This window comes from Belonocnema kinseyi, chromosome 10 (assembly GCF_010883055.1).
Source record: "Belonocnema kinseyi isolate 2016_QV_RU_SX_M_011 chromosome 10, B_treatae_v1, whole genome shotgun sequence".
NCBI classification, from domain to species: Eukaryota; Metazoa; Arthropoda; class Insecta; order Hymenoptera; family Cynipidae; genus Belonocnema; species Belonocnema kinseyi.
Window position 1 is genome coordinate 54528643 of NC_046666.1, and position 13624 is coordinate 54542266.

Here is a 13624-nt window from a genome sequence, read left to right on the forward strand (position 1 = left end):
AGAAATCGATTCATTAAGCACCGTGGGTCGAGTCCCTGCGGCACTTGCATAAATTAATTTCAGCGAATAACCCCCATTTCACAGCTTTTTGTAGTTCTAGAAAGAAGTCAATCTTTTATAAAAACGAAAAATAATTATTTATATATTTGTATTCAGGTTCAGGAATTCTTAAACCTTTTCTTTTTTTAAGAAAGGGAAGCAGATTTTGGGTAGTAAATTCTTGCAAGTGACTACGTTACTGAAAAGTTACGTTATTCATAATTTTAGGATAAATTCGTTACTGTTTTAAAAAGTAACTTGTAAAGTAACTTGGTACTTTAATTTTAGTTGCTTTGAAGTTATTTTGAACTTATTTTGAAGCTCGTCTTTAGAATTATTACGAATAACCCCACACATAATTTTTAAATCTCGAAAAAAAGTGGTCTCGAAAATTTTGAAAATGCTCTCACCTTTTGAATTTCCATCCAAAATGGCTAGCTAACGAACTTGACCTTCAATTTAAGACACTTAAAGAGAAAAAGAAAAGGCGGCCTTCCGTTTCCGGAAGTTAACTTTTTTGGTTGAATGCAACTGTGATTGATTTCAAATTAAAGTCTTTTTTAGTCGAAATAATTTCAACTATGATATATTTCGTTAAGAATTTATCCGTTTTGGTTGAAAGTTGAACTGCTTGGTTGAAAATTCACGTATTTTGTCTAAAATTCAACTATTTTGGTATAAAGATTAAATATTTGGTCGAAATTTAACTTTTTTGTTGGTAATTCATATTTTCGATTTGAAAACGCTATGTTACCTTTTTTGTAGAAAATTGATCTTTTTTATTTAAAAATTGAAAGATTTAGTGGACATTTTTTTCCTTGGTTGATTTGAAATGCAGCTTTTTTTATTTTATAATTTATCTTTTTTGGTAAGAACAATCTTATTTTTGTTGTTGTTTTTGTTGAATACAACTGCCTTTGATTTCAAATTAAAATCTTTCTTTGTTGATACAATATAAACTATTATATTTTTTGTTGAAAATTCATGCATTTTAAAAAAATGAAACTGTTTTATGAAGTCAAAAATTTACTTCTTTGTTAAAAATTCATGTTTTTGGTTTAAACATGGTAGAATCTACTTTTTCGGTTTAAAATGTATCTCTTTTGGTAAACAAATCTACTTTATTTTGGTTGAAAATTTAACTATTTTATTGAAAACTCGTTTTTTGTTGTTGAATTGAACTGAGCTTGAAATAAATCTAAATATCTCTTGGTTGAAATAATAACAATTATTATATTTTTCGTTGATAATTTATATATTTTTGGTTGAAAATTCATGCATTTTGTCCAAAATTCAACTAGTTTATTGAGTTAAAATGTAACTTTTTCGTTAAAACTTCATGTTTTGGATTTGTGTATGGTAGGAATTTATTTACTTCCTTGTTTCAAAATTCAACTATTTCATTTTAAAATTGATCTTATTGTAAATAGCCTGATTTATGTTAGTTGAAAATTTAACTATTTTGTTTAAAAATAACTTTTTGTTTAAAATTCATATTTTCGATTCGAAAATACAAATAGTTTATAGAAAATTCGTATTCTTGGCTTGACATCGAAATAATTTAGTGGACATTCTTTTCTTTCGTTTTTCGAAATTTGGATTTTCGTTTCAAAATTTATCTCATTTGGTAAGAAAATCAAATTTCTTTTGGTTAAAAACTCAACTACTTTGGTAGAAAATCAACTTGAGTTGGTTGAGGATCTTGAAGAGAAAAATTTTTTCTTGTGATAAAGAAGGCATTCTGAATTTTCAGATTAAAAGAAATATATTTAGAATTCGCGCAATTTTTTTGTTTTGACCGAATTTTGACTGTTATGAGTTAATGATAGTTTTCATTTTTCTACCATTTTAATCCCACGATCAAATTTGGGTACCACACTTTTAAATGTCTTAATTCAAATACAAATGTTCTTCGATTGTAATTTAAAAAAATTTTAAATTAAAAAAGATAAAAAAAAAGGAAGGGGGTTTGGAGATTGTCACCTTTTTCTTTCTCCTTTTTTTTGCAAGTTTGTTTGTAATTCCGTCGTTAGTTTTTAATGATGGACGTCAAAGAAGAATTTAAATTTATTCTGAACTTAATTTCTTCCATAGAACATGAATTTATTAAAACTATAGTTTTGAGAGACAAATTTAGCCATAAAATTTTGTTTTAAATATAAAATTCATGAAAAATATTTGTCACTTAATTAATGTACCAGTAGCTTTGATTAAAATAATTTAGTATTTTACAAGTTGGTTTAATTTAATTTTGTTCGAGAGCAATGAATCGCTCAAATCGGGAAAATAGCTAGAAATTCCATTTTTGTTGATAAACTATTCATATAAATAAATTCAAATACCTAAATGAATAGTTGTTAATCGTTTTTGAAGAAAAAATATCAATTTACTGAATAAATATGTTTAATTATTTTGGTGGACACTTAAATATATTTTATTTCAGCAATTTAATGATATAAAAAAATGGTAACGTACTTAAAATAATAGGTTGAATTGGGGCAAAACATCTAAGTGCTAAATTTGATATCCAAAACTTAGTATATCATAAAATTGATGTTTTGTGAATGTTAAAAACCCCTTCAATTTATTTTCTCACACCTTTGTAAAGAAGTCACAACACCAAATCGGCCATAAAAACAAATTTAGATATCTGTAAATATTTATTAAAAAATCTAAAAAATACAACCAAGGACACTTGAAGTATTTAAAAAATTTTCTTTCTTCTCGTATTTTTTATTTCTTATAATTCTCCTTTTTCCCCACTTTTAAAAAAGATTTTGTGCTGTGATGCCGGTTAAGTCATGACAAAAATAATCACTTCTGTTTTTAAACATATTTCATGAAGGAATTTAAATATTTTTTCAAGGTCTCTATTGATTATATGTATATGCTAAAATAAAATAGACTTGATGGCGGACTAAAAGAAAAATTAATTGTTTATGAAAAAATGCGGTATCGAAAAAGACGAAGGTGTCAGTTTGAGTTAATCAATTTAATTTCTAACCTTTTCGATCCTGTTTCTCTTTCCAGCAAAACTTAACGTCAAATTGTTGAAACGTCGAACCAGGCCATTGGAGACAAGCGTCGATGAAACGGAACCACAAAACGGACGTAACTTGAGGACTCGTGTCAACTGTTGTTGGACAACTATCGAGTTCTCGTGTCGATCTGGCCACGAGTAACAGGTGGTTAACAAGTAAGTTGCTTCTGGGATTATTTTTGTGAGACTGCCGTGGGACTCTATACAAATACATTTTTTTATATTGTTTTGAAGAAAATGTACAATTTTATATAATAAATCGTGTTTTTGGGGTTTAATTTTTAATTAATTTTTATCTTATTTCATGTTTTTGATCATAAGTGAAGGGTAGAATGCCGGTAGGATTTTGAACTGAAAAAAACATAGTCAAAAAGGGTATCGTAGCCCATGTAGACGTTAATTCGTTCAAACTTATCCCTCCCATGCTTTCCCCTCACTTTACTCTTCCCCTCCAATCCCAAACGTTATTCTCCTGTACGTCCCCCTCTCCTCACTTCTCGATTTAACACTCGCTTTCTCCTACTTCTCCTCTCCAACCATCACTTTCCCACCTATATTCACATGGACAATGTATACTAGCCATCCCTTCACTTCCCTCAACACCCTCCTCCACTTGCAATCGTTTCCCCTACTTTTTCTTCTCGTACTTCTATTTCCAAATTTTCCTCCACATTATCTACTTTTCTGTTGACTAGTTTTCTCTACTCTTCAGCTCTTTTTCTATCACTTCTTGTTTTCTCATTTTCCATGTTCTTATTTCTCTTACTTTCTCTACCCGCACTTTCACTCTTCCTCTTCTTTCTCCTCCCCTAGTCTCTCTTCCCTCATTTCCACTACTTCTTCGTGATTCCCCTCCCCAACTTTCTCTTCCCCTACTTCACTTACTTCCTCTTATATCAACTCCTCTACTTTCTCTTCTCTCATCTCCCCTAATTCCTCTACCCCTACCTACCTCACCTCCCTCGCCACTCGTAATTCCCTTCCTATCACTTTCCCTTATTTCTTCTACTGTCTTTCCCCTCATCTTGCATCGCTTTCCCTTCCTATAATCGCCTTTGCTTCCACACGCTTCCTCATTCCGAATTTTCGCTTGCTTCCACTACTTTTCCGCTCCTTATTTCTCCTTAATTTTCCCTACTTCTCCTTCTCTAATTTCCTACGCTTATACCCTGCTTACATACCATCATTTCCTATACTTAGCCTACCCTTATTTTCCCTCACTTCCTCTACCTTTCTGTCACCTAATTCCCCCTTCTTCCCCTCCTCTCATTTCAACTCACTTCTTCTCTCCTCACCCTCCCTCATTTCCCCCTATTTTCTCTACTTTCCCTACCCTCACTTATCCTACTTATCCCTTTCCTCGTATCCAACTTTCCCTCCCCTGAATTACCCACGCTTTCCTACTCCTGATTTCCTATCACTTTTCCTAGTTACCCTCCCTTAATTTCCTCCCAATTTTACTATTTCTCCCTTAATTTCACCTTATTTCCCCTAATTCCCGGGCCCATTTCCTCTACTTCTACTTCGCACATTCACCCTCACTCTTTTCTAATTTTATCTGCTTCTCATCTTCTCATTTTCCCTCCAAGAAAAAAGTACGAGGAACGGATGGGCAACCGACCGAAACTGTAAGCATATCTGCTGGAGGCTACGAAACCTTAAAAATTAAAAAAGTACTTTCGATATGAAAAAGTGCTGAATTAAATCTTGAAAAATTTTTTCAGAATATATTATTGCTATTGTCGAACCAATGCAAAAATTTCGTTAACAAGATATTATTAGGATATAATTAGGCAAATAATCTCATTTTTGAAAATTTCCGCCTCAGGCCTCTATGGCATTCTACCTTTTAGTTTTAAAATTCATCATCATTTTATCTTGTTTATATTTCTTATTTTTATGTTTAAGAATTTACACTTTTTAAATAGGTACTATTTTTAACATTATTCATAATTATTATATAAAGGCTTTGTGATGGTAGAATATGAATAATAATGAATGTTTGTGATTTGTTTTTTTTTATTCTTTGTTTTCTTGTTCTTTTTTTTATCACGGTAGAGTCCCATGACTAATTTAATCCTTTAGAAGCAAAACCACTTGATTATGAGCGGGCATTCAGACTAAATCCAGTTTTAAACATGTGGAGAAATACTAAAAAGAATACGTATAATGATTATTTTTAGATACTACACTTAAAATGGAACATTAATTCAAGAAAAAAAGTTAATTAAATTATTTTTCATCATATTTTTTGCATTATTTAATTAATTCGAAAAATTAATTAAATCGAATTTTCGAAATTTAAAATTTAAATTTAAATTTTTAAATCGAAAAAATCTTAATTCTCAATATTTACAAACTATTATTATTTATAATTTTTCTTTTTGAAATTGTGAAAACTTTTCAATTTTCAAGTATTGAATTGCAACTCTTTTGATTTTGAAAGCTTTTAGTTTCAAAGATATTTCATTTTTTACTTATAAAATATTTTGATTAATTTTCAAATATCAAATTAATAAAAACAATTATGTAAAATATTTGAACATTCTGAAACGTCTGACGGTCGAAACCTTCTATTTGTCGCAGAATCTCTCAGCTTATATTTTCGAACAAATAGTCGGCAATGTGTTGATTTTTTTTTGTAATTTTCCGGCGGATATCGAAAGAGCACGGTAAAACTCGCCAGAATTCAAAAAGAAAATTGAAATATTCTAATTACAAGAAATAGTACAGAATTTTACACAAAATTTTGTTCTTTGAAAAAGAAGTCAAAATAGAAGCACTTTTAACTTTGTAGATTTTGTTCTCAAATCGGAAATATACATTTTGATTAATTTTCTCGAAAAAAATAGAATATTTCTTTGTTCAGAGATCTTGCACTTGAAGTGTAGAACCTGTCTGATTTGAACTGGATTCGATTTTCATTATTCGTTTCGAGAATTTCACAGTTGATTCTAGGTTTGAAGAAAATTAATTTTGAAAGTTAAAATTTCGAAATACTTTTTAAATTTGAGTCAGACCCGTTTTAATTTTTCTATTTAAAAATAAACAAAGCTTCGATTACGAACTTAGTACAGCCTTTCAATCTGTCACCTTAAAAAACTTCATTTGGGAAATTATGCGTCAGAAATATCATCAGCAAGTGCTTTTTCGATTTTAATGTAACTTGGTGAAATTATAGTTTTGTATAAGAGAAATTTGTTGCTCAAAGAATTTTTGAACGTTTGAAAATTTACGGGAGTTACGCTTTTTCGAAGTTTAGCATCACATTTTTTTTAACTAATCATTATTTCTGCATCTGCAGAACTAACTTTAATCTAACTTTGAAAATGTTAATAAGTATTTTGGGCACAAAATGTCTCCTAAATAATATTATAATTTCACAAAGTTTCATCAAAATCTAACGACCATTTTCAGATCCTAATATTTCTGATCTATACTGGTCCATCTATCAAAAGTTCAAAACTGATAGTGCTTCCCAATAAAATTTGACTTTCAAAATAACAATCCTAATATTTTCATAAACTTCAAGCCTTTCAAGCCTTCCAAAGGGATTGAAACTTATTCAATTTAAATCAAAGTTTTATTTCTCTTACAAAGCAATCCATAAATTCTCTATGAATTCTGGATTCCAATTTGAAACGCAGATCCTTGTTGATATATAAACTATCTGATTTATACAGACAAGTTTTCCCATTTCGCCACGACTCTGATAGCTTTCTGGATTTAGTCACAATGTACCCGAAACGTCGTTTATTACGATCTCTGCAATATCTGCAACTGGACAATGGTTTACTGCTTTAATATAGCGTCGTCAATACGAGCGAAGCATCAGGGAATCTCGACTTCCGGAAGTAGCTCAAGTACCTGACCGAGATGAGGCTCATGCAGAGATTGGCCATCAGCGGACTATTGTCCGTTATGCTGATCGTCCTCTTGACAGGAGCATTTGTAACCAGGCGTGACCTGGCGAGCGTCGTTGACCGAGGCGTTGGTCCCGAGGAACGATCTGAACAGGCAAATCCTGCCTGGGTCCACGACAACGTTGTTCCGGATCCAGAATCACAAAAAAATGATGAAAAAGAACGAGCTGTACCGATTTCTGTGGTCAACCCTAGACATAGACCACATGAATCGGAGCCATCAGCAGTTGGTCCACCACCTGTTCCACTTCCAGGAGCTTACATCGTTCGTCCACCAAATCCTCCTCTGGACGATGTCACTCATCAACGAAGAGAAAAAGTCAAAGAGGCGAGTAAACACAATTTTTTTTTGTTTTCCCAGGTCTCACGTTCCGGTTCCTATATCCCCTATTGTACCCTGTATTCAAGTTAATGTCCCTAAAGTACCCTATTTTCAAGATTTGGTCCCCATGGGTATCCTACCTGAGTCAGGTACTTTGCAAAAAAGCAAAAATTAGAGAATTTCTGTAAGAAGTAACTGTAAATAATAATAAAAAATAAATCGCCTATTTTTATTTTCATTTTGACAGGTGCCGGCGACTTGTCAAACGGAGAATTAAAAAATTCAAATCTCTTTAAATCTTTAAACCCCTACTAATTTCTAACACAAGAAGTGACTAATGATTGCAAAAAAATTCAAGGGAAATTTAGAAGAATTCAAATGAATTGGAACAATTTTAAGAATCGAAAATAATTCGATTGATTACAATAAATTTTAGCCGAATTTACGGGAAAAAATTCTGAGTTTAAATTTGTAACGTTAGTTTTAAAGATATAATGGCAGTGATTGTTTCCAATTATCATAGACAAAAAATTACGAATAATTTTATTTGTTTATTCAAAAAAAATCACTTTGATATCCCAGCCTAACATTTTAACAATTTATTCACCTCGTGTCAAATGATAATTTTTATAATAAAATGTAAAATATATTGTAGATATAAATTACTCCTAAAAAATACTTAAGAAAGTGTGCTTTAAAACCCTGTCACCATTTTTCATTATTCAGTTCGTACTGGTATTCACCTCTTACTGATTTCCCCTACTTAGTATTATTATTTCTCGACTATAAAGAATTATATATAAGTTATTAACTTTTTGTAAATTTAGTTTGGTTATCTCTTAAGGAATTTTTTGTCTGGAAGATGCGTCAAAAACTGCAAAATAGCAGTTTTATGTCAATTTCATGATACAGTATTTTTTGGCACTTTTTCATCATGAATTACTTTTATTTGATAAGTGACAAGTGTACAAATATTTTAAAACTAATTTGGAATGGGTTAAATAATTATAATTTATTAACAACATCCCCCCTCTAAATCGTGAAAATTTATTATGTACAAAAATTTAATTTGTTTGAGCAATTTTTTCCCTGACAAGTTTTAAAAATTTACTGCTTCCTAGAATTTATAAATCAGCAAATTCTGAGAGCAATAGTTTTTTTAAAGTAGTTTACAACTATTTAAACAATTTTCATTTGTTCGAATAATTTTTTCACTTGTAAATTTTTAAAAGTTAGTATTTTGTGTATGATTACTAACACAGCTAATAAAGGTAATAATAATTTAATAATAATTTGTAATATTAATTGTAGAAGAGAACGTAGAATTATTTAAACAATTAATAATTATTCATTCGCAGTTTTACATAAGAAAGGTGAAGAAAATTCTAGTTTTTTCGAATCACACTATTACTAATTATTCAGTATTTTTTCTTTCTCGGTACTCATTACTTCATTTTTCAAGCAATGTTTTTATTTACGTTATGGATAGTTAGTTTTTCAGATCTGTTTCGAATAGAGAAGAAAATTCAGATTAATAAGCCATATTACTATTAATATAGATTATAGATTAATAATCCATATTATTTTGTAAGTAAAAGGTTTTTTAGCATTTGAAAAAAATTTCCATTCTTTGAACAATTTACATTTGTTGATATAATTTTTCCCTATTATATCATTGAAATAATTTTTTTACTTTTAATCATTCTAGTCAAATATAGGCAAACTGATCTTTATTTCACGAATTTGTCAATTCTTTAAACAATTAATTATCATTCACTTGTAACGTGATTTTTGTAGAGTAAAATGTTACTGAAAACAACTTTTAATGCACAATTTGTAAAAATTGTCTAAACAAATATTATTTATCATTTCGTGCAACTAATCTTCAAAAAATTGATTAAGCAACTGGATAATGGTTTTAACATACCATTTTTTTGATGATTTTAGGATTCATTTTATACTAACGTAAGTTAAGCATTGAAATAAAAGCGATAGAAAGTAAAACGGTTAATTTTTAGGCAAGTAAATTTGAATTTCACGCCTAACGAATGTTGCGCGCTATTAAATCAGAGCATCGAAGGGATTCAATTATTTGCGCGTGACATTCAAAGCTATTATATTTCATGAAACAAATGAAAATGTCCTTTTATATATTCTTTAGCTATGCAAATTGATTTTTTTGCAATTGATTTCCTATCATAATGCGATATTTTGAACAGGATATTTTCAATTTTATTCCGTACATTTATTTATAGGAATAAGGATTATTTTTCATTAAAATACATTTTTCTCGAATTCCCATAAAGTTTCTGTGGAAGAATTTTATATGATCTATAGATCTTTTACGGGATTTTGGTGGAAATTTAATGAACTTACTAGATATATTATCCAAATCTCTGAGGAATCATTACTTCAAATGGTATTTAAGTAAATTATTTGAAAAATTTTATAAAATTTGTTAAGTTAGGTGATAATCATTCAACCGAAAATTATTTCCCTATCTCTTGTACCTTTTCCCTAGGAGGATAAATGGTAGGGAGTATCAATGTAAAGTTTGAGGAGGGCAAGTGGTGAAAGAGATGGTAAATGAGGGGAGAGGGTGTAGTGGAAGTGGGGGAAATGAAAGGGTTGGTAGAGGGTGAAATGAATGGTGTGGTAGTAAGGAAAGTTAGGGGGGGTTGAGAGGAGGGATAGTATAGGAAGTAGAGAGCATTTGGAGAGGAAAAGCGATGGAAAAGAAGGGTGGCGAAGTGAGGGGCGAGAAGTAAGAGAAATGTAGAGGGGGGTAGTGAGAGAAAATGAGCGGAGGAGAAGTAGCCGAAATGAATGGAGGAAAAAGCAGCAGAATAGAGAGGACATTAATATGGGGTAAGGAGAGGTAGTGAAGGGAAGATAGAGAGAGGAAGTGGGATAAGTGAGGCGAAGCAGGTAAAAGGTCTTAAATTGAGGGAGGGTCGTGAACGAAGTAAAGGGTAGGCTACTAGGATAGTGCGGGTGAGTAGGGAAGGGAAAGTGATGGCTGTGAAGGGAAGTAGGGAAAATTGTGTGTTAGCTTGAGAAGTAAAGAGTGGGTTACGTAGAGGAGTTAGGGAACAGTGGAAAGGACTTAAAACGAAGGGTGAAGTGAGTAGAATAGTGCGGGTGAGTAGGGGAGGGAAAGCCATGTCTGGGAAAGGAAGTAGGGGAAGGGGTGTGTTAGCTTGGAAATTTATGAGTGGGTTACGTGGAGGATAAAGAAGTTGGTAAAAGGGAGGGAAGCGAAGGCTGAAGTGACTAGAGTAAGGCGGGTGTGTAGAGGAGGGAAAGTGATGGCTGGGATGGGAAGTAGGAGAAGGGGTGAGCTAGTTTGGAAAGTTAGGAATGGGGTACGTAGAGGAGGAAGAAGTTGGGGAAGAATGGTAAGCAAAGGGAGAAGTATATTTGTAGAGGGAAAAGTAGTAGAAGGGAAAGTATGGATGGAAAAAGTAAGTAAGGGTATGAGGGTTGTGAAAGGATAGAAGGGGGAGGTTTAAGTGACTTAATTAATGTCTTAATAGGCTACGTAACCCTTTTTTGTAGGCGTGCGACATCTACTTTGACTAATTTTTTCCTATTACAATAATAAACGAAAACATTAATTAGATTTCACTGTTAAATAAGATTTAAAATGCAAGATATGAATTTAACTTTGCAATTTGATTTACGATACGAAAAGTAGGATATAATTAATTTTTTGCATGCACATTCTGTGTGTTCCTTTGTTTCCTTCCTACTGATTTTATCTAGTGGTTTACTCATGTTGTACAACCGCGTTTACACTCTTGTCTTAAGTTGCAGTCTTTCTCCAAGATGGAGTACCCAGGCAGCAGCTTATCTTAATGGCAGTGGTCATTTACACGCAACCCAGAACATCCACATTTACTGATTTCAAATTGTTTCTTCTCCTTTTTTTCTTTTTCCCAACCTTGCATTTTATTTATCATTTTACCCTTATCTGAAAGAGATAATTGGTGACTTAATCATGAAAGGGTTAAAATACCAAAAATATTCTAGCATTTACAATCAACATTTTAAATACTAAATCGATTGTTCGGTAAATATTGATTAAATTAATTACATACGAAAAAATCAGAAGTTAAGTCAGGGAGTTCAGAAAAGTCGAAGAAAGTCAAGAATGTCAGGAAAAAGTTGACAGGGTATAGGAATTTTCAATAAACTCAAGTTGAAGTTTATAATATTCTATATGATTGTTATTCAGACTTCCCCTTTTTTAAATAATTCCTTCTTTTTACCTGTTTTCAAGAAAATTTTCATAAAAACAGATTAAATCCGAAACGCATGAGTGGAATCCAATAAGAAAATCCAACTATGTTTGGCTGAAAGCTTTTCTTTTATAATTTAAAAGTCTACTACTATAATTTTTGGTGTTTAATTGATTTAAACTGAATTTCAACTATTTAATTTTTCCCTAGTAATTGATCTTTTCTAGTTAAAATGTCATTTCATATATTTTTCGTTAAGAATTAATCTTTTTTGGTTGGATATTAATTTGTTCTAGTTGCAATTTGTTTTTTTACATTTTACAAGCTTTTTGTATGAAAATTTTTTTGGTTGAAAATCGATCCTTTTTAGTTGAGTTTAGTTAAAAATGCATATTTTCTGTTTAAAATGTAACTATTTTGTGGAAAATTCGCCTTTTTGGCTCTAAAATCAATGTTTCAGTTTAATTCTTTTTGTGTTTGGCTAACAAATATTTCTTAGTTAAAAATTCGTCTTTTTAGTTAAAAATGTGTGTTTTGGGTAAGAGTTTGGTTTGATTTTAAGTAAGATAATTTTTGGATTGAAATATTAACTATTATAGTTTTCGTTGATATTTTATCTTTTTGCATTCAATATTTAACTACTTTGATGAAAAATGGGCTTCACTGTTAAAAGTTTATTTTTGTTGTTAAAATTTAATCATTATAATTTGAAATTTTATTTCTTTAGTTGCAAGTTTAACTGTTTTGTTTCAAACTTTGTTTTGTTGACAATTAATTTTTCTAACTGAAAGTTTCATTACTCCATTTTTGATTGAAAATCCGTCTTTTTGGCTTAAGATCCATATTAATTGGTTTAAAATAACTTTTTAGTTAAAAATTTTTAGTTGAAAAAGTCTTTTTGGCTTGAAAATTAAAATATTTAATTAAAACTTTAACTATTTTATTAGAAATTTGTATCTTTTGATTGCAATTTCAACTATTTGGTTGTAAATACAACTGTTTGGTTTGAAATTATTTTGTTGTTGTTGAAGATTCAATTATTTGTTAAAAAATTAATTTTCTTCATTAAAAATTCAACTGTGGTTGAAAAATTATCTTTGATCATTGAAAATTATCATTCTTCCTGAAAATTCAGCTTTTCAGATTGACAATCAAACAGCCTTTTAAACAATTTGTCTTTATGGTTTTGAAAATTCAACTATTTGGATGAAAATTTTGTTCTTTTATATTATAAATTCACCTTTTGTGGTAGAAAAATGATCTTTTTTGGTTGAAAAATTCTCTTTCTTGATTCAATTAGAACGTTTTTGTTTAAACTTCAACTATCTTATAAATTTTTTTTTTTGTTATAAAAATTCAACTATTTGGTTGAAATTGAAACTGTTTTTTTTTTAAAGATAAATTTATTTCAAATGAACTATTTGGTTGAAAATGTAACCTTGTAGGTTGTAAATTCAAAAGTCAGGAAATTTTTTAATCGGGGTTTTATAGCAGCCCTGTTCAAAGTTCAAGAATTTGACATCTTCTTGGCGGGCATTTTTGAAAGCATCTTTCCATATCGTATTTCATTTCTTCTACTTTTCCAATGAGTTTGCTCGATCCGGGTAAGCTAACTTACGAGGGTAGTTCAATAAGTCTATAGAATGACCAACAGATGGCGCGCGAATCGCTCCAAATCATCTGTTTTCAGTCAGCACCACTCCCGACTAGATGTATGGTGCAGTCACAGTCCACATCTTCTGAGTTTACGTATTTTTATAACCAATTGAAAAAAAAATGGTTCGTTAAGAAAAATGGAAAAAAACGAGTTCAGAGCGGTAATCAAACATTTTCATTTAAAGGGTTTAACTCCATATGAGAGAAAAAATGAATTGGACTCAGTTCATGGGACATCTGCCCCTGCCTTAGCAACGGTTTATAACTGGGTAAATGAATTTAAGCGTGGCCGTACATCAACAAGTGACGAACCACGTTCAGGAAGGCCCGTAGAAGCAAGTACTCCCGAAATCATCAATGAAATCCACGATATGGTGTTGAAGGATAGAAGATTAAAAGTGCG

At 30.8% G+C, this 13624-nt stretch overlaps 1 protein-coding gene across 5 annotated transcripts in view; it reads left to right on the plus strand.

The window, feature by feature from the left end:
* The window catches only part of LOC117181692 (mannosyl-oligosaccharide 1,2-alpha-mannosidase IA-like), a 242201-nt gene that overhangs the window by 104832 nt on the left and 123745 nt on the right, over positions 1–13624 (plus strand). For all 5 annotated transcript variants that reach the window (XM_033374620.1, XM_033374619.1, XM_033374622.1 and 2 more), the window contains exons 3-4: positions 3070–3235; positions 6889–7330. In XM_033374620.1, the coding sequence (XP_033230511.1) occupies positions 6956–7330 (375 nt within the window). In that variant the 5' untranslated portion in view covers positions 3070–3235; positions 6889–6955. The remainder of the gene's footprint in view (positions 1–3069; positions 3236–6888; positions 7331–13624) is intronic.